The following is a 21,378-nucleotide window of genomic DNA, read 5'->3' as shown; positions in this document are numbered from 1 at the left end:
TACTGAGCCGTCATATATAGGGTGTTCACAAAATAATAAACATGAAAACTTGGCCTAACAATAAATAAATTACAAAATCGAAATTATAAACATTTTACATTATTCCTATAATTTATAATATAATAATTTATTGTATAGAAATTAATTAACATACTAATATATATGATATCTACAAAATAATGACCATACCTAAAAATACCGAAATTACAGAATTAAAATTATAAATATTCTTAATTATTTTTATAATCCATAATATGATTGAAGATAAATAATACAGAACTTAATTAATACTCTTGTTGATTTTAAATCATTATTATTACATTGTTTTATTAATATATTACTTAAAAATTTTGTAATAAAATTCTCTGTTTTTTGAAATCATGCATCTTCCGGTATGCGCCATATTACAATCGAATCGTTTTTAGCTCTCGCCTTTCTTTCTTCCGGTCTTCTTTCTTCAACGAAGGTCTTATTTAACAGTACAAAATGGTAAGGTGTAAAATCTATTTTTTTAAATTAAATCATGTGAAATTATTACAAAATGTGTTAATAATATATCATAGTGCAGTTTTTTTTAATAATTTTTATATTTATTATCGTTAAAGTTTACACTTATATGTAAATTTGTATTTTAAGGTTATCTAGTGAATAGTTTAATGTTTATTCCTAAGTTGTACTTTTTTTTACAAGTGTTTGGTTTTTTTTTTATTTAACAAAGATTACCTTTTTATTTATTAAAATTTATAAATCATGGTTGTTAACTTATCATGTTATAATTATTAGCAACATCAAATCATCAAAATTATTAAATCAATAAGGTGATAAGTATTGTATTTAAAGAAATGTTTTCTTATTTTGCCATATAAGTTTTGTCTTTCTGTGATTAGGCCAAGCGTACAAAGAAGGTTGGAATCACTGGGAAATATGGTACCCGTTATGGTGCCTCCCTTAGAAAAATGGTTAAAAAAATGGAAATTACTCAGCACAGCAAATACACTTGCACGTTCTGTGGCAAAGTTAGTATATCATCCACATATTTACATTTTTATTTCATTGTAATATTAATTAATTTCTATTAAAATTCTATCTCTACAGGATGCTATGAAACGTAGTGTCGTTGGAATTTGGTCATGCAAACGATGCAAAAGAACAGTCGCTGGTGGTGCTTGGGTGTACTCCACAACCGCAGCAGCATCAACTAGATCTGCTGTTCGAAGATTGAGGGAAGTTAAAGAACAGTAAATGTATATAATAAATATGTTAACATACATTTTGTACATCTATGTTTTTTATTTCATCATCTCCTGATTCATGGATTTATATTGTCATAGATTTAAACTTTACGTGCATAATTGACTTACGAATTACCACCTTATACATTGAAGCTACAAATTGTATCTTTACGTTAACATTTAACAAATAACGGTAAGCTTTCAAAGTATACAATAGGTTACAAACGGTCTAGAGTCATTCGATAGTCATAATAAAATCCAGTTTATTTAAAGCGCCGTCATAATCCAGATATATTCAATCACTTTCTATTAATGCAACTTCAAACTTGAGTTAAATAGTTTTAATGAAGTACAACGACTCTATGCAGATAAATACTATAATATTCTACGTTTGAGGCACATTGGACTCAAAAAATCAGGGTATTAACAAACTAAATAATTTTTATCTATTTACATTCAAAATATAAATTATATATAGCAAACTATTTTTTTTTTAATAATATAAATATCAATTGATTCATATAAAAGAATATACATCATAGTTAAAATGTAAAAAATCTGTACAGTACAGATATGCATATAACAAATAATTTATTTAGTTAAAAGCTTGCGAATCATTTATATTTTTTACACGTTTTGTTTCATAGGTAAGTAGTACATGAGGATACGTATACCTTTTTTTAAGGCAGAATTATTTATAATTTTGCGATTTTTATCAAAAATTAAATCAATGGTGTACATTTCTAACAAACAATTAATTATATATATATATTTTGAAAAAAGGTTTATGCTGATTAGAAAATTTGCAATTTTTTAAAAAACGTTTAGAAATGAGTATCGATTCATTCATCATAAGTTTGTTTTAATGTCTGCCTTTTAATTACACTTTCGCAAAGTATATGAGGCCACATGACGTAGATAATTGTTTCTTTTTTTTATCCAACTCGTTAAATATAGTATAAGTACACTAGATTACTTCAAAATGGCTTGTAAATTAAATATTATAATTTACAGTTCACAAGTATAGAATAATATTAATATTTATACGTAACTTAATGGAACATGTGTAGATTGCTTTATTGTCTTTAAATTTGCATCTTCTGACTTTCAACACATTGCAGGAAAGAACAAATTTATTTTAAGACAGAATACTAGTAAATAAATAACATTTGAAAATATGAAAAAATTGGAAGTTTGTTTCACTGATTTTTTTCTATGTAATGGACGTTACTACATTAAGTTTAACATTTGAAAATATATGTATATATATTAATACATATACATATGTTTTTATATAAGCTAAAAATACATGAAAAAGTACAGAAAATAAAGTGATGAAAGATTTCTATTGTGATCAATGTATCGGTGAATGCGCAACGAAACAATTGTTATTTAAGACAATGATAATTTGTACTTCATTTTCTGTGCAAGCATTAGGAAGTATATAGAAGAAAATAAAACTTAGGATTGCAATATATGGAATGACAATGACATAGAAATACTATCACTTTGTCTTCTTCATTTTTGTTTCTTTTCTTTCCTTTACACATCAGCGAACATGCTTTACTGAATCTGAATAGTTTTAAATTGTTAATTTTAGTTAGACTCTCTTTTTCTTTCAAATATATAAAATCAATCTAAATCCTGTACAAAAATAAACATTGCTGTTTTAAAAGTCTAATTACATATACATATATAGGCTATAAATGATAAATTATTGTTGTACCATCACCATAATAGTATTTTTTTTCTTCAGATTAAATATATATGTGTTAATAATATTAATGTTGCCAAGTATTAAAGTTTCACTATGGTACACAACATGTTCTAAACATCGTAGATGGAGGTGTTGAGAATGTAAGAAAAATTGTATTACTCACGTGTTACTAATTGTAGATATAAGAAGTACAGATATTATTTTACATGGACATAAAAATAAATTCATCGTCTCAACTACAACTGAATATTGCAATTTTTGTAGCGTGGAAATTTATAATCAAAGGGAAGGGCGCCAGAATCTGAAAGTCATCTACTTTTACTCTTAGCCAATGGTGTAACATTTTTTGTATGTTTAACTGTGATATTAGCAACGATAAACTATGCTAAAGCAGAATGTAATATATCTACGAAGAATAGTTGTTTATTTTATTACAATAAAAATATGGAGTCTTTATTAATAAAATGCGGAAGACATGTGTCAATAAATTTAAATGAATATGTAAGATATATAATAACAAGATTATAACAAACAACAGCCGGTAATCTTTTATATATTTAACTAAAATCTTGTAAATGTAATCTCATCGTGCTTTAGTGTTAAAAAGATTAATAGAATCTTTGCTTTTATTGAAAACAAAAGCATCGTAACAACTTAATTACGAATGAAATGCAAGGAACTGTCAGAAGTATCGTTATAAAAAGATTCAGTGCTCTTCCCTAATTAATAATAATGGATTGTACAATAAAAGTTCTCTATAATTAGTATAACCAGTAGTGTCACCATTAATTTCACTTTCATACTAACAACACTCACACGATCATAGTTGTGACACAAATTTATCATTATCCTTAGATTTTTTTGTTTCTTATCTTCACACATATAAGATTACTATCTTTCAAACGTCTGCCATTGCACGCACCCCAAATTATCAAATATGTCTCTCTTTCTTTTATCAACAAGTATTTATTTATAACAGTGGTCTGATATGCTTTCTCTGTTACCGCTTATTAAAAGAAGAGTTCATTCTCTTGTTCTTTTTCCTTTTCTTTTTTAGTATCACTTTTGCACGTTCTCACACAATCAGAAATTTACTTCTCTTATCCTCGTACATTAATCAAGGCATACCATAAGAAATGGCAGTAACTAAACACCATGGTCTTAGTAAAGTCTAATTAATATTTATCTTATTAAATAAATGAATTATTTAACTCGCGAGCCATTTGTTTCTTATTATGATTCACATCAAGTTACTTTCTTTTCCCAATGTTCATTTCATCGAGAATTTACGTCAATTTGATGAATCGACTAAACATAATACAGCGACTATGTTTTCTATTCAATCATAATACTTATCGTTCTGCCGCGATTTTATATCTTATGGTCAGTTCCTTGATTATAATCTATTAAATATATTAACAAATATTGTATAGAGGTCTGCACTTAAGCTCAATGTATATTAGCTGGCTTGCCATTTGAATTTGCTTTGCATAATCCATTTCTGTCCAGCATTGTGTGGATCGCATGGTGCAAGAACAGGCTGCGAGGCATCTCCTGAACGTGGTTTTGACAGGCAATGGCCTGTATTTGTATGCCTGATCATCTTCGTCTAAAAAATATTTATATTTAAGTATAATTATTAATCAATTAATTTAATATAAAATATTATTATATCTTTTTATACCTCTTCATTATAAACCCATGCTTGATTACCACCCATCCCATGGCAACGAACAATTTTAACTGGACCTTGTGGACTGGCTGCATCAAGGCACATATCATCCGACATTATTTGTTGTCGTTTTGTATAAGCAAACACCTAAATATTATAGTAATTCGTTAGTAAATATTATAATAAATAAGTCAGTTTTATATAATTAGAATTTTAAACATACCTGATTACCACCTAGTCCATGACAATAGCTAATACCAACAACTTCTCCCGTTCTTCTACCCATGGTATCCAAACAGGTATGTGTATCAACATTTTTTACATCACCAAGATAATAATAATCTAGTGGCATCGGTGATTCAGGATAAATATTTTCTAAATACCACCTGAAGCTCTTACATTTAAGACGTTCTCTTAACTTTACCCTCTCCGACACGTTCCCAACGACTACATTTCTCGCACCTGCAAAGTTTAAGCTTTGATTAAGAATTATTGTATTAGATTCTATTAAATGAAAATGTGTGAACATATATATTAGTAGAAAATAAGTTATTGAAATATGTCAAGATATGTGCTAAATAAAGAAATTGCCATGTGTGATAATACATTAATTATTTGCCCATTAAAACGACCATAGTATACACCATGAGCATATCAAGATATTTGACAATGAGCAAAATAAATTAGATATTTGAAAGTGAAAAGAATTTCGTGATATGGCTCTTATTTTATTGGTGTAAAAACTCGTACACAGTCAAAATATTATTGTGCGATAGTGATAATGTGATTTTAGTGACAACGAAAATTATATTATAGTTTATTTATTTCTTTTTTTAAAGATCGTATTATATCGATCAAGTTTAAAGCAATACCCTCTCGCTGCTGAAATTGAAATAATGATTAACAATCCTGCAATTAAATATTGTCCTAAGGTGGACATAAACGGGTATCTGATAGAAGTAAGCAATATTCCAAAAAACCATAAAGCAATAGTGTTAGTTGCAAAACCATGCTAACCGCCCAAAAAAAAGATACATGCAAAATAAAGAAACCAGGAGTATACATAAAGTATAGAGATATATATTGTGTGTACAAGAATTCTCTTTCTTTTTGTTTTATTCTTTTTTTCAGACATTGGTGTTAGTGCTACCTGGATTAATGTTGTAATAGAAGTACTTCCATTGGTCCAACCAGACCTCTGCGAGGCGCGCATTGTTGTGGTTCACTATCTTGCTGGTACCACCAGGGAAGGTATATGGAGTTGACTTACGGAATACATGTCCAACGTGTGAGCATGTTGCAATTTCCAATGTCCCACCACACATCCATATCTAACCAACTCAGTTGTGTTAGTGTGTTAGCAAATACAATCAAATTACATAATAAAAAGAAAATCAGAAGAAGATATATTATGCACGTTATCAAATTCTTGAGCTCCTTCTCTCCCATCTGGACTCCTAGATAATATAGCTAAACAAATATCAAATGCAAGCAATATTTTAATGTTAGTTGGCTGGATGGATGAGTGGTTAAGGCTACGGTTTCACACATATTAGAATATCAAATAAATCAATACATTATCCAAAATGAAAAGCATAATTATTTATAACTATTTTAGTTTCTTTTCCCTATGTTCACATGATACGTCAAAACAAGAAACAATTTGAATATTGTACCCAATGTAATTATGATATCGCTTCATCTACTTTCTAAGTTTAGAATTCATAAGCAATAAATTGACTAAAACTCTTATACCTTTATAATGCAGCTATTTAAATGTATGATATAAATAAAAATGTTACACGATATATGTGTAAGATGTAAAAAATCATTCCAAAGTTTTATTAATATATCATACTTTAAATATTCTTATCACAAGTATTTTAGAACACTAAAAAATACAAAAAGATAAATAAAAAATAAATAACCACTAACACAAAATAAATTTGCTAACAATAATTTATATCAGATACCCGTTGTATATATCATGAACTTATTTTTCACATTACTTCGTTCGTCATTTTTCTTCTCTTTTTTCTTTTTTCATATATATATATGACATAATTTTTCGTAATCTTTTTTTCTGTCGAAGTGAGTTAGAAAAACAATTTGCATTTTAAAGCATCGCTGTCTGCTTATTATTTCCAGCATACATGCATTACAAATTTGGTAATAGTAATAGTAGTTGTCATTTATTAGTAAAACTTATTCGTATTATTTGAGTCACTTGGAATACTAATTAATGTGAATAGGTAAAACTATGCATTTACTTATCTAACCTGGGTTCATGGCATAGTAAAAATCTCTCCACTCATCCATCCAGACTTCGGCAACCCTGGCCGCATTGTGTAGAACTATCTTGCTGACACCGCCAGGGAACGTATACGGGCTCTTGTCGCGGAATACATGTCCCACGTGTGAACATGGACTGATTTCTAATATTCCGCCACATTGCCATACCTATAAGTTACTTATGATTTAAAAATAGAAATAAAAGTAAAATTTTCATACAACCGTATTGATTACCAATAGGTATTTCTCTGTTTCGGAGGATGGAACAATTATTTATAATAAGCGAGTGTGTCTAAAGAGATACAAGTAAGAAAGAAAGTGTTAAGAAAAAAACTACAGAGAAAATTCATTTGTGGTAATATCAAATAGAGGAAACAAACGTTGAATTTCATCTTGAGAACAGCCAGCATGTTAGTAAAAAAAACAAACGAAAAATACAAAATAAAAATAAAAAAAATAAACATTATATATAATGCACGAGATATAACATTAAAAACAAGGTATTATATTGATTTACTAACGAGTAAAAGGATAAAACTCACTCGGAAACTCATTTCAAGATTTTCACCACCCCATATGTCCATTCCTTCGTCATAGGCACCAAGCTCATAAAAATAGTCTTTATCTATAGAAAACAAACCCCCTGCCATTGTTGGTGTACGTAATGGAGCTGTTCTATCCCCGTTTCTTCTGTCCATTTCTCTTTGTGCGACTCTGTACCTTATTAATTGGAATTTCTCCATTAGACAATGAATAGAAAAAATCGTTTTATCTCTCGAGAGAAATTTAATTAATAAGATAATAGAATAACAATAATGCTATACCATCGAAAATTCAATTTCCAATTGAAACCACCCCAAGTCATGTCACTTGCAGGTATATATTCAAATGTATCGTCGCTAATAACATCGATAATTGGGCATACAACGATTGTCCGATCGTCGGCTATCCTTGAAAGTAAAGGTTCCAACCATCCTTCCGTACATTCGCAATGTGCATCCAAAAATGTTATAACTTGGCCTTTCACGTGTTTCGCTCCTAAGAGTCTAGCTCTAATGAGACCTGATCTTATCTTCGTGCGATAAACGTACGTCGGTACGGGTAAAGATTGTACATAATTTTCTAAATCCTTCTTTAAATGATCTGTAAATGAAAATAAATTTAATATTATTTGACGAGTTGGTTTTTAATAAGAGAAGAAATAAGAGAAGAAATAAAAGAATATATAAGACGTACCTCGTTCACTGGCATCATCAACGAGAATAATTTCTTTCAATAATGATCTAGGTGATCGATTGATAACGGACCAAACAGTACGCAATAATGTGCTCCAAGCCTCGTTATGAAAAACAATAACGATACTAGTGTCAGGAAGATACTTGTTGTACTTTTTCGTTTTACAACCCTCGAGTCTAATGTCTTTTAATGAACGATGTAATGAAATCATGTCACTAGCCATTAGATTAAATTGATTCAATTTAAATAACTCTTGTTGTTTAGTTTCTAATTCAGGCGCAATATGTACAGCTGCTCCCATTTCACCTGGACTACCCTTATTTTCTCTAACGACCTTAGCAGGCCTCCATAAATGTAATTCCGATTGCTTGTACTTTTTTTTATCATACAATTGTAAATCGACAATTTCCCTTTTAATCGCTTGAGGATGCGGTTGACTTTCTTCCGTCGAAATTGTTTGCTTGTTCGTCTCGGAACAACCCCATCCGGATCCTCCGATGCAATCCGAATAGAACATAAGTACCATAACGTCTACCAGGAACCATACCAATGACGTTAAAAGAATCACTTGACATGTGTGAATGCGAATCTTTGAGCGAAACATTTTCCCTCGAGTCCTGACCCTCTTAATCCTGAGTGCATCACCTAATTTTTCCTTATTTATCCCTTTCGAAAAAACGTACGCGCGTTCTTTCGACTTTTTTGTTTTTTTTTTTTATTTATTTTCTATCCAATAATTATTATTTTTATTTTAAAAATCGATCAATTAATTGATATTATCCAAATAAAGCTTTCCAGATAATTTTACATGATTTTATTACAGCGTATCCCCGCTTTTCCTAAAACAAAAAGATATTCAACATTTATAAATATATATATATATATATATATATATATATATATATATATATATTATAGCGTTTAAAAGATGAATTAAATTTAACAATAAATTGATATCACACACAGACAAAATTTCTTGTTAAATTTTCGGTAGGTTTAACATTAAACTATGCGCTAATATTTAACATGGTTTCACATGCCAGAAAATGTACTCTTTTCATTTCGGTTAGCAACAACTAAATTTCTCTCTGTCTCTCTCAATCTCGGGTAATTGTTAAAAAGCGAAAGGGAATACTGTATACGGGATGCGTTTCGTAGATACGCAGGAAATTGATCCGCGCAAAGGCAAATCTCTCTCTCTTTCTCATTCTCTGATTCTCTTGCTCAGCTAATGAGACCATTCACTCTCTGGGAAATTATATTGTGGTGAGGAAACAGTCGAGCAGCAGCCAATAATATTAATTAATTAGAGAACTATTAAATGATGTATTTTCTAGTCAACAAGGAATTCAATAACGATATTTGTAAAAAATGTACTGTTGAATATAGCTGTATACATAGTTCTATGTTATATTCTATTTTTAAAACAAAGTTCACGTAAGTATTTTCATTATTGACCTCGGGATCGATCTATTTCAAGCTATAGTATATGCATTATACAATTAATACAACAATAGAGAGTGAAAGAGAAAGAGAGAGAGAAAAGAATTATTACGTTCAATTTTTCTATCAATATCATTTTAATTGAACCATCGATACATTTATTCTTTTCACATTTCAATCCAACTATTTGTACAACTTATGTTAGACAATATGCTGCTCATATTTTATTTCTTCATTCTATATAAGATTCAAATAAAATTATTTCTATTTATTTGATCAATATTTTGTTAAATAAATGATCAGGATTATATATTTATCTAAGTACATATTGATACTTAATAATTAATGATTATTTATCATTTATATTACATACAAATATTTTATTACAAATATTGACCTAGTAAATTGTTAAATAAATTAATTTACTTTACTGTATTATACATTTAATTTTTTCTCAGAAGATATCTCATTATTTTTATTCCGTTTACACGATAAATTAAAATTGATAAAAAGTGTGATGCGTGCATATGTTCGTTTTGAATGAACGCATGCGAAGAAAAGGTTCGTTTTTTTTTCTTCTTCTCTTTTGTTATCTTCTCAGGTAAAAGTATGCGCAAGGACACGTAAGAGAGATCATATAAGTCAAACAGGATCTTCATTGGCGAAGGCTATCGTGTTCCACATACGCAAAGCTTCATTGAAATTGAAAGTATATGAGAGAGCCTTTCACATATACATTATATTATACATAATTAAATACAAGAATATAAATATTTATATATACTTAAATCAACGTCGAGTGCATATTTATACATAAGTAAAATAAAACAATTAATGCATGCACATTTTTATTTACTAACGAAAGTATTTTAAATGTTGCATTGCGATTCAAAAGTTTTCAAAGCACGTATACGTAGTTTCGGAACGAAACAAATTCTCTAAATATGTTAATTATTTATAGTTCACATACAAATGATGTTATCAAAGTTATATAAGGATAAATATTTATACATTTTTTACATCAATCTCAGACAAATTATGAACGTAAAAATATGTACAAAGAGTAAAAAAAAACATTTCGAAAGTTGTTAGACGATCGTAGATGCGAAAAGTTTATTTTAGCGTTAAAGAATATTTTCTTATTTTTTTTATTTTTTTAAACATATGAATAATTGAAATGTACGTGGATGTATTCCTGCCGATGACGTTTCTGTCGTAAAATTTATTCACCCGATAAGAGAAGTAATAAGTTGTGGCACGTCGATGACTCGACAGTGGCTCAGTTTTATTGAATTTTTTTCTATCTTATCGCATATTGGAATGATCGAATGAAATTGAATAATCAATGAATAAGACATGATATAATCTATTATCTTAAATTAATAATAAGATAATTTATACCGAGATACAATTATATTATAGTATATGCAATTTAAATTTTGGATATGAAATGACAATTAATTTTATAAAATGAATAAAAATTAATTATACACGTGTCAAATTTTCTAAGCGAACATTTTTTTTTGGGATGCAGATTATAAAACTACAAGCTTAATTGCAAGTTTAGAAAAAAAATGAATGAAAATAATAATTGATTTTTAAAATGATCTGAGTACCTTTAACTGGTCCCGTATTAAATATATTTATGCGAGTCTACTTTTGAAGTATATTTTGTTGTTGCTGCATATTCTCTGAATGCGAAAGAAGAATATACACGTTTTCGACAGTAATTTGTACGCGTCTGGTTCTAATGAGCTAAAACTAGGTCTACTTTCGCCAAAGTGTATGCGGACACATTTCTCATTGTTCTCGCTAGTCTTCTTGTAGTTTTATCTTTTCGACATTTGACAGTACTGTTATACTAGTACTGGAAAATTATTCCAGAAAGGTGCTCTTTCTCTCTTTCTCTCTTTCATACAATGAAGATCGCAGTATCATACGGATACCGTTATTACGCACGCGGTTTTATACGGGTCACAAACCGGCACATACTTTTTCACATTGTTGAGAATAGATTTAGCGTGAGATACACATTTGTGTTACCTTGATCGAACTCTATTAAAAGAAAAGAAAAAAAAGAACGAAATAAAAAAAATCCGATATCATCAAACCCTCTGTAATCCAATTTTGTTCTCGCCCGTTTACAATCAAATTATATAATATAGCTTATATTGTAAAAAAAATTGTTAAAACCGTAAAATAATTGGATTAAAAAAATTGTAAAAAAAAGAATATTTCATTTGTACAATTTTTTAATAAATTTTAGCTTCATCCTTGTTATTACTTGTACTAATTTAATATATAACTTTTAAATATTAAAAAACGTAGTAATTTCGTATACAAAATAAAAATTAATTTTTTAATATGATAGAGGAAAATAATATTTAACAAATGTAAATACAGTGTATACAGTGCATACAGTTATACAGAAGTATAAATAAAGTTCTTATAAACTTTGTTAGAAAAAAAAAACAAAAAATATATATAGAAATGTTTTATAACGAGTAAAAATATTAAAAAATACGGATAATATAGAAGTGGAACAACGAGACTATATCGGAGTTTAACAGCATAACGAAACGTCGTGCATGGCTAATTTTTCTACCCATCAGCATAGTTATAGCGTTGATAAAATACTATCTTCCATTTCGTATCTTTTTTCATTTCTTATTAGATATTTTTTCTTGTTCTTTTTCTTTTTCTTCCCTTTTTCTCTAATTTTTTTTTCGTTCGTTTTCTTTTTTGTTCATTTCATTTCTTTCTATTGTGCAATAGGATTTAACCAGCTCAGCGAGATATTACAGTTTTAACTGCGATGGAAATTCTCTCTCTCTCCTCTCTCTCTCTTTCTTCTTTCTTTCTTTTTCTTTTCTTCCTTTGGAGATATCTACCAGCAAAAGTTTACTACTACTGCTTCTTTATAAAAGACGTTTTGATTATTAACAGACGAAATGCAATTCGACGCAAGTGGATTTCAAAAGGATCAAGTGAGTAGTATTGCATCGAATTTGAAGATGTTGTAGTTGGAATCCTTTATTTAATCGTAAATTTTATTATAACAAAAATACGTTAACACGATCGAAACTACTTTCGTTATTAAACTTTCTTTTTTTAATAATAGATTTATAAATGTTAGAAAGTATACGTTTTCAAAGTTATATGGTATTACATCTAATCTATTAAGTAAGTTCATTACGCATTTACAATGATCTACTCTCGTGTTTCTTCTTTTAAAACGTATAACTTAAAATCAGAGTTTGAATATAAAAATTAAATATGAATCGATTAATTCTTTACTTTGATAAAAAATTAAATAATTTAATAACTGATTATATAGAACACTTCTTATGCGATAATCGAAATTTATTTATTTATGTTTTATTTAAGTTAATTTATTTGTAAAATAATCCGTAAACATTAAAAATTTCAACTTTCTATGAATTTTAAAAATGGTTTGAATATATCAAGTAGAAAATAAAATGAACAATAAAGCTACGAAAAGTCGGTCACAGAACATTAACTTTACTATTTGAATAATAAAATGTAATCCTTTGACTGTTATGGCCGCATATATGCGTCCGGCGAAAACTATCAGTGTGGCCTATGGACGCATATCATCGGCGGGCCACATGCCGCTCACGTGAAACGCTGCAACTTAGAAAAGCTCGCAATCAAAGGGTTAAAAAGAAAATGATGAAGATAATGTTATCTACGTTAAAATTAATGCCAGGAAACAATTATTTAATAGTACATAAGAATTGTTTTTATTTTCCGTGAAGATGTGAAATGAAACGATAGAGTCTTCTCGTTTTATTCCTTCCTTTTATCTCTCTCTCATATAAGCAAAGAGAAATTTACTACTCGGAAAAGATAAAAGTCCCATAATCGTCCGATATACATACGTTGAACTATGCTACTGCATTTCACGTGAAGAAAACATTAATGACTTTATTTTAAATCTTTTACTAAAGGTATCTAAATAGTTGTTAAATAATGATCAATATTCTAAAATGCTGTATAACTTTTAAGTAACATATTTTAAATATCTATGAAGGTGAGTTGAAAAGTTTTAAACTTTAATAAAAAACTTTTATTTAAAAAAAAAAACAAATAAAAGTTTGACGGAAACAACATTGTTTCTACGTATTTAAAACTTTTCAACTCACCCATGATTTTAACTATAAAGATTTGCTTTTTTTTTTTATAAATACAAAATTAATTCTAATTTTAACAAACTCGTCTCATATTTTTTGAGATATAAGTTATACTTTATATTATCTTTAAGCAAATAAAACGAAATTGGATTATGAAATGGTTAAACCACTTGAACTATTTTACATTACACGTAAAATATATTGAAAATAAAAATTAACGAATGAAACTTATAATTATAGTCGTAAATATGTAGTTGTTGATAACGTACACGTGTTTTCTAAAAAGCTACTACATCTTATCAAATGACTCTTTTAAATATTAATAAAAACAAAATAAAAAAAAGGGTCATAGAAGAGAAATATGATCGATATGCAATTCTCGTTTCCGTCGTATGGTTTATCACACGAATTGATAATTTTCGGCGCGTTTACATGATACTAATCGGATTGGAATCCAACGATCGACACTTGGGATGTGTCACGAATAACGAATAGTACTGTACCCAACGGTATCTTGATAACACGCCATACGCGACATACCAATTGACAATTGCAATTGATTACAAAATAATAAAATATATCTAACAAGAGAAACACGAAACAATAACAATAATAATCCGTAAACAATTAAAATTCCAGAGTGTTAATTAAAGCGAGAGAAAATAACTGGAATTATTTCGTAGCAACGGAATAAATAAATATTTTAAGTGGATCAACCGAACCTGCTAATAATTCGAGCGCATCGACCGCTACGAAACGATCTTTCTTTTTTCTCTTCTTCCTCTCTTCTTTCCCTTACTCCCTTTTTCTGAATACCACAGGCACACCACAGATTTTTATATTAGTCACTCGATAAGATTGCTTTTTTAACGAGAATCTCGACACGATAGAAACTTTAATGTGAACACCTACTCTAATGAGTAAAACTTTAAATCAAGGTCTTCGAGAAGCTTTCGTAACCTCAAGAGGAAGACGAAGAAGGCAAAGACGAAGATTGCATGTGTTACCTGAAATTTCTTATGTAGAGAGCCGCGTCACCGTTAAAAGTTACACATGTATACTAAACGACTGTATACGTATACAATATGTTACGTGTAAATGTAAACGTGTAAATACGTGTAACTCTATACACGAATCACATGGTCTGGATTTTCTAATAACAGACGTTTACTGAAAGAATTTCAATTACATATATATATATATATACAAGTAAATATTATAAATTACCTTTCTCTTAGAGTGATGAATAATCTAAAGGTAGATACTTCCTTCGAGGATCAATGTTGACCAGGAAATATAAATAGAAGTCCTTAGAAGATTCACATACACGTTAGGATACACACAGTGATTTATCTTAACACGCGGGCGTCGTTTCGTTGCGTTGACGACACATACGCGTGTATTCTGTTCCTTAAGTTTTTTCTATAAATGAGAGAGAGAGAGAAAGAGAAAGAGAGAGAGAACGAAAGAGAGATGAAAAAACACAAGGTTAAACGAACGAATTCTTATTGTTGTTGCTATCAAATAAAAAGACAAACGAAGGGCAAACGAAAAAATGATACCGGAGCCGCCGCCTATTACGTATTAAGTCTTTACGGATATCGAGAAAAAACCGTTTAGATTGAATTAGATTGAAGGTGGTCAAAGAACATACTGGTACTGGAATCGAACGGTACGACGACTTTTACGGAAGATACACTCATTTGGTGACGACGGCGACGAGACGACGACGATGACGATGACAATGACGATGACGATGATAATGACGATACCAAATTTAAGAATTGTTTTACACACTCATTCGCGCGTGTCATCAAAATTGACAACGCGCCGATCGCACACCACCGGCGTACAGTCAGGTCTACTTCTTCTGTACTGTTCCTCTCTCTTTTTCTCTTTCTATAGTTATCTCTATCTCACTTCTCCCGAGAAACGTGAGAATTCGATCGTCGCAGCAACCATCGGCCATCGCCCGTCGCCGACGAACTTCACACTGCGTTACACCGTTCCAATACTCTTCTCTCATTGGTTCCGACTTTAGCAAATCCATGTCCGTTGCACGGATACCAACAACCAATCGCAACGCTTCCTATTCGATATTTGCGAAAAGCTTTATTATTTGTTTATTTTTTTTATTATTAATGTTTTCTCGATTAAATAAAAAGAATAGTTATCTTTGATTGATATTTAATAATATCTTATCGTTGATTTTCATTGTTATTTATTATTCTATTATCTAATTGTAAGAATCAGAACGTCCATCATTGAATTTACACTAAAAGCCTGTTGATTAGTCATTTATTTTACGATTAATATTTCTTATCTCAGATAAAATAAAAATACTTATTTTACTTATTTTTTTTAAATGTTATAATTTACGATGATTGTATGAATTTCATTGCTGTTCATTTTTCTGTGTAGATTATCGGAAGATCCATAATCAAATGTCCACCGAAAGTCTTAAATTTTTAATTATTCGATTATTATTTAACGATTAATACTTCTAAGATTCAATAAAAGTACCTTTGATATTTAATGTTAAATGATTGCAGAATTTAATCCTTGTCAACGATTTCGTGCAATAAACTTCGATTATTTAATTTATGATAAGTTCGAAATGATTATTCGTTTATAACTTCACGATTGATTTTGATTTTAATATTATTTCATTTTGAATAATTGAATAATTGAATATCCGTCAATCATTTCATGCAATGAATTGACAGATAAAAAGTCTAAAAGAATTATTTAATTGAATTGAATCTAAAAAAGACTATTTTTTAAATTAACTCACCTTCAACTGTCGCTTATAATTGAGACGTTGAATAATTAAATAATAATCTAATTTCGTCCAATGATCTAACGCGACGATTATTGCGCTAATCAATTATCCAATCACAGGCGTCGATAAGATTGCGATACTTCCTAGCCAATTATTTTTCTTCTTTGTTTGTTTTCAAGCCAATAAAAAAACTTGCATTGACGGACTGTAAAGGTGGCGACATCTGTCCTTCAGTGGAACTGCATTTAGTACGGAGTGCTGCAAGCGGCAAAGTCGAAAGATTGTGAACGGTATTTATTTTTCTGAGTTATTTGTGATTATATTTTATATAAAAAGTATATTTAATTAAATATTTACAACTATTAACTTGTGTAAGTATTATGAGAATATAATTTTATGTTTCTTTTATACTGAAACACTTTTATATCATTGTTAAAGATATTTCAAATTGAGTCGTTTAAAAATGTTTACAAAAATGACTACCGAGTGCTTATGAATATTTTTATTTTAAAATAATTAAATAAATTATTTTTGTATTATATTATATTTTTTTTATGAATATAATTTCTTTTTGAATTGTAATCTTTAATTTTTTTAATCATTTAGGAATTGTAGATGATTTAGAAAAAATGGTTACAAGTTGCATGGATAATAAATAATAGAAAGGGTATAATTTGGCAAATATATGTATGTATTATTTGTTTTCAAATAATTTTATAATAATAGAAATAATATTAAGATAATTTTGAAACTGATAGTTTACTAATTTGTATTTTTATTTATTATTACGTAAGCCGTTTATTGCGTTCAAAAGTTAAAAGTGACATTAAATTTTGCATAAGAAGCATAAGATTGATTTATATTAATTTTGATCAATATCAACTGTGTGCATTGAAGCTATATGCATTACAGATAGATGGGATAGTGTAATGTATATATCTATTAATCCTTTCGTTACTAGCGACCCATTTAAGGGTCGTCCATTAAAAGCCCTGCCGTATGAACCACTGACCCATATGAGGGTCGTAATATTCGGCAATACGTATGTATTAGCAAATTTATAAGGAACGATATTCGCGCTAAAGGATGCCCTAATGAAAGATTTAATCATATATAGGTAGAGGAAGATACATACATACATGTATGTGTATATATATGCATATATATATATATACTTTATTGGTCCAGCTGTGTAACTACATAGAACTATATATATATATATATATAAAACTTTACAAAATGCTTCGTGTATTGTAACAGGAGACCTTGCAAGCTTTTTTTTTTATTTACAAGGTTATGAAATAATGAATTGTTTTCTAAATTGATTTACGTGAAATTGCGATACATAATACATACATACTCGTATATCGTATTCTATATCGATATCAATTATTGTTTCGTAATTATCGATGTTTAAAGATGAAAATTGGTTTATTTCTAAATCTATAATCGTGATTGTACAAGTTAGAGAAGTTTTTTTTGTTTTTTTATTTATTTTTTTATTTATTTATTCATACGATTCGATAAAGACGACGTTTTGAGATCATAATGTAATTATATTTAGATTATAAATGTTTTTATAATGTCGATTAATGTGTTTTGAATTGATTAGGATAGTTCTTTTTCTTATTTTCTTTTCTTTTAATTAAGCGAGTCGAAATTATAACGGAACAAGCTGATTTACACTATTTGTATCATAGTTCACTAATTATAGAAGTTGTGATATTGTTTTTTTTTTACATTTTTTTATTTGTAGTTTTTTTTTTATATACAAGGTAAGATAAAAGTCGCTTTCTTCCTTTTAAAGTAATTTATTATAAATTCTGTATTTCTATTATGTTTTCAAATAACATGTAGTGCAAAAACTCGTTTTTCCTCGGTTAACATGTGCAACTCATTTCTCAAATAATTTCATTCAAGATGCACAAAAACATTTAAGAATAATATTGTTGCTATAGTAATTGCATAAAATGCTAAACCAAAATACCGGCTGTTTGTATAACTGTAACCGTACTTCATTGCATGAACAAATTACTTGTATAATTGAATTTCTAGTTTAAGTGACTTTTATCTCACTTAGTATATTTAATGTCTCATTGCATAACGCATAGAACTCATCGTTCTAAGAATTAATTTGCTAAATTGATCATCCGTATATTTTTTGTTTTATTTATTTCTTATTCGTATTATATAAATATCTGTTATATTTCTTTTTTATTATTTTTTTTAATATCAATGAAACAATTTTTAACATATTTCTTTCATAAACATTATAGAATTATTTAGTATGCCAATGATAACGAATTAGACAAATTGAACATTCAACATATATCTCCTCGTGTGTGTTCACTTATACAATTAAATTTTCGTATTACACATAGAAAAACGTTCACCCTTTATTCTTTTTTTTTTCCTTTTATTTTGTTGGAAAACTTACGTATATTAGTATATGTGTGTCTGTGTATGTGTATGTGTATGTGTGTGGCTTACGTAAAATATTCATTTTCATTCGATAATGACATACACACGATACGGGAGAAAGTATTAGAATAGCAGATATGTGTTTACATATTCCCCCGATAATGTTTATAAATTGTCAAGTGCAATGTAATTTTTAGTCCTTTCGTTATTAGCAATTCATATACGAGATACGAAAGGGTTAATGTAAAAAGAAGAAGAAGAAAAAAGGGAATACAGTTTAGCATGATTTTGTAATTCATATTTATAGCGTAAGATTATTGTTTTTAGCGAAATAATTGATATCGAGAATTCGTAACAACGATTTCTCTTAATAATTATACGTGAAATAATGTATTTAAAATTTAATTAGAAAATAGCACATATGTCTACACATATATATATAAGTGTTGTGTATATATATGTATATATTGCAATTATTGACTTCAAACCGTATGAATATGACTGAATATCGAAAAACCCGTAACACATCTGGTATCCATTAGAAACTGGCAGTATTCCAACGATTCACCCTACTAAATCATATTTTTGACATATCCTGCGTAAATCGAGGAAAGCTCTGCTGCGCGCTATCGTACAATATTAATTCAATATTAATTAGAAGAAGAATACGTTAAATAAAAAAAATAAAAAAGAGCTTTACGTTTATGTATATTCAAAGCAGCTGCCTCTTTCGATTCATGTTGATGCACCACGTATTTCTCGTATTATTTGTTATCTTGATGATAATTTATTATACACACAACGCAATATTCTGTATAATTTTATCAACGAAAAAACGTATCATAAATAGTAACAGCATCAAATACAAGGTGGACCAAAAGTTTCTACGCGGATCAAAAGCTTTTACATGGTATTGAAATTTGTTTGAGAACTTTTGAGTCTATCTAGAAACTTTTGGGCCCACTTTCTAATATACATACATATACATATATAATATTTTCAGGTACTAATTATTATATTCTAGATCAGCAAAAAACGTAATAAATTTTACAAACGATCGATCAGACGAATCAAATTGACCTTCAATAATAATTTTTGAGGAGGATTTTTTTTTTAATTATCTTATAATCGTTATTATCAATTTCCTTTTAAGAAATGCACGTACATGCTACGAAGTGCGTTTAAAAGTTTTCCTTTTTTTTTCAAATATTTTCCTTGCCCTTTTTAATTTTTTTTTTTTTTCAATCTTTTCATCGTCGCAGCGAGAAGAAAATTTCTCTCTCATCGACGTTCAGTCTTAACTATAAATATTTTTTTTATTTTCTTCTCCATAAATCATTCACCGTCATCATCTTGTTCTCGTATTGTGCATATTTAATATATTATAATACTGCAAACGTACACATAATCTAAGTACGCGTACGCGAGGTTTTTTAAATGCGAATGAGAATATTTAACAATTTTGTGAGATGTTTATATTTTATTGTGTGTGTATGTGTGTGTCTGTAAAATTTTTTTTTCTTCTTTTTTCTTTTTTTTTTCTTTCTTAGAGACCAGCTCCGAATATAGATCATTGTATATTTTCTATTATTTTATACGTAACAGTATAACGTAACATAATACGCTTTTGCTTGTTGCACTGCACTGCTTCTCTCCGTGCATTTGATATCTAATAGCGAAACATTTGGGAAACGTATTGTATTTACGCACGGATTAGGAAGAAATCGATCCATCGAACTTTGCCGGGACATTAACACCAAACCTACCATGTGAGGTCAAATGACCGCGTCCTGTTGTAATTTATAAAAATGTGATAAAAACGCATAAAATGTACATTATTCATTTGTAAATAAAAAAAAAATATATCGTTCACTATCCAATTGGCTAAAATCTCATTCTATAGCGATCATTTGATCACTCACGGTAGGAATAGGTATACATGAAATGTCGATAGGTTTAGTGTTAAACACGATATGTGTTTTGTACATGACATAAAGGGTATCAGAGATTCTTTTTCGGTCGAAACGATGTCAGCGTGTTTCATGCACGAAAATAAAAAACAAATCTAATTATTCGATCATTTTATTACAGTCAATGGAATCGTTCTTCACCTTTTCGCAGTTGTATATGTCTGTAATAGTATAACTAACGTCATTTAATGGGAATAAATATTTTAGTCTAATTTATACAGGATGGGAACAAAAGTTCGTAGATTATTTCAAATATTAATGATTTTTTTTTGTTCTAATACTCCATTAGATAATTTTCAAGTAAAACTACAAGTTTAAATGCAAGTCTATAAAGTCGATCTTTAAAATCGTTCGAGAACTTTTGGCCCACTCTGTACATGATGTTATTACATAACTACGGTGTTCGATTATATATGTGTATGTAAATCGACTCATTACGAACTCGATTCACTTCGCTCG

The 21,378-nt window shown here is 28.8% G+C and overlaps 2 protein-coding genes across 8 annotated transcripts; one reads left to right on the top strand and one right to left on the bottom strand.

The window, feature by feature from the left end:
* Positions 1–409: 409 nt before the first annotated feature.
* On the top strand, positions 410–1,277 carry LOC122522819 (60S ribosomal protein L37a). Its single transcript, XM_043644111.1, has 3 exons — positions 410–489; positions 888–1,016; positions 1,096–1,277. Exons 1-3 carry the CDS (start codon positions 487–489, stop codon positions 1,240–1,242), a joined length of 279 nt encoding a protein of 92 aa, XP_043500046.1. The 5' UTR covers positions 410–486; the 3' UTR covers positions 1,243–1,277.
* Positions 1,278–3,122: 1,845 nt separating this feature from the next.
* On the bottom strand, positions 3,123–15,823 carry LOC122522818 (polypeptide N-acetylgalactosaminyltransferase 5). 7 transcript variants are annotated; one of them, XM_043644105.1, is made up of 9 exons: positions 15,544–15,822; positions 14,974–15,168; positions 8,150–8,988; positions 7,738–8,056; positions 7,456–7,633; positions 6,901–7,081; positions 4,845–5,083; positions 4,634–4,768; positions 3,123–4,558 (listed from the first exon to the last, which is right to left on the bottom strand). In XM_043644105.1, exons 3-9 carry the CDS (start codon positions 8,751–8,753, stop codon positions 4,409–4,411), a joined length of 1,806 nt encoding a protein of 601 aa, XP_043500040.1. In that variant the 5' UTR covers positions 8,754–8,988; positions 14,974–15,168; positions 15,544–15,822; the 3' UTR covers positions 3,123–4,408. The 7 variants fall into 7 exon arrangements, with proteins under 7 accessions (XP_043500040.1, XP_043500041.1, XP_043500039.1 ...); XM_043644106.1 differs by having other exon boundaries at positions 14,974–15,055; XM_043644104.1 differs by lacking the exon at positions 15,544–15,822 and adding an exon at positions 15,401–15,537.
* Positions 15,824–21,378: the final 5,555 nt, after the last annotated feature.

This window comes from Polistes fuscatus, unplaced genomic scaffold, assembly GCF_010416935.1.
Source record: "Polistes fuscatus isolate 324 unplaced genomic scaffold, CU_Pfus_HIC Scaffold6, whole genome shotgun sequence".
Lineage (NCBI taxonomy): Eukaryota > Metazoa > Arthropoda > Insecta > Hymenoptera > Vespidae > Polistes > Polistes fuscatus.
This window is presented reverse-complemented; position numbering and strand designations above follow the sequence as displayed.

Excerpts from the sequence above, each read along its gene's own strand:
- LOC122522818 (XM_043644108.1), bottom strand. The coding sequence starts at position 8,753 with ATGTTTCGCTCAAAGATTCGCATTCACACATGTCAAGTGATTCTTTTA. Across the intron at positions 7,082-7,455 it reads ATCTTGAAATGAGTTTCCGA|GTATGGCAATGTGGCGGAAT; the intron begins GTGAGTTTTATC and ends AGTAACTTATAG. Across the intron at positions 5,084-6,900 it reads TTACTATGCCATGAACCCAG|GTGCGAGAAATGTAGTCGTT; the intron begins GTTAGATAAGTA and ends TAAACTTTGCAG.
- LOC122522819 (XM_043644111.1), top strand. Across the intron at positions 1,017-1,095 it reads CTTGCACGTTCTGTGGCAAA|GATGCTATGAAACGTAGTGT; the intron begins GTTAGTATATCA and ends CTATCTCTACAG.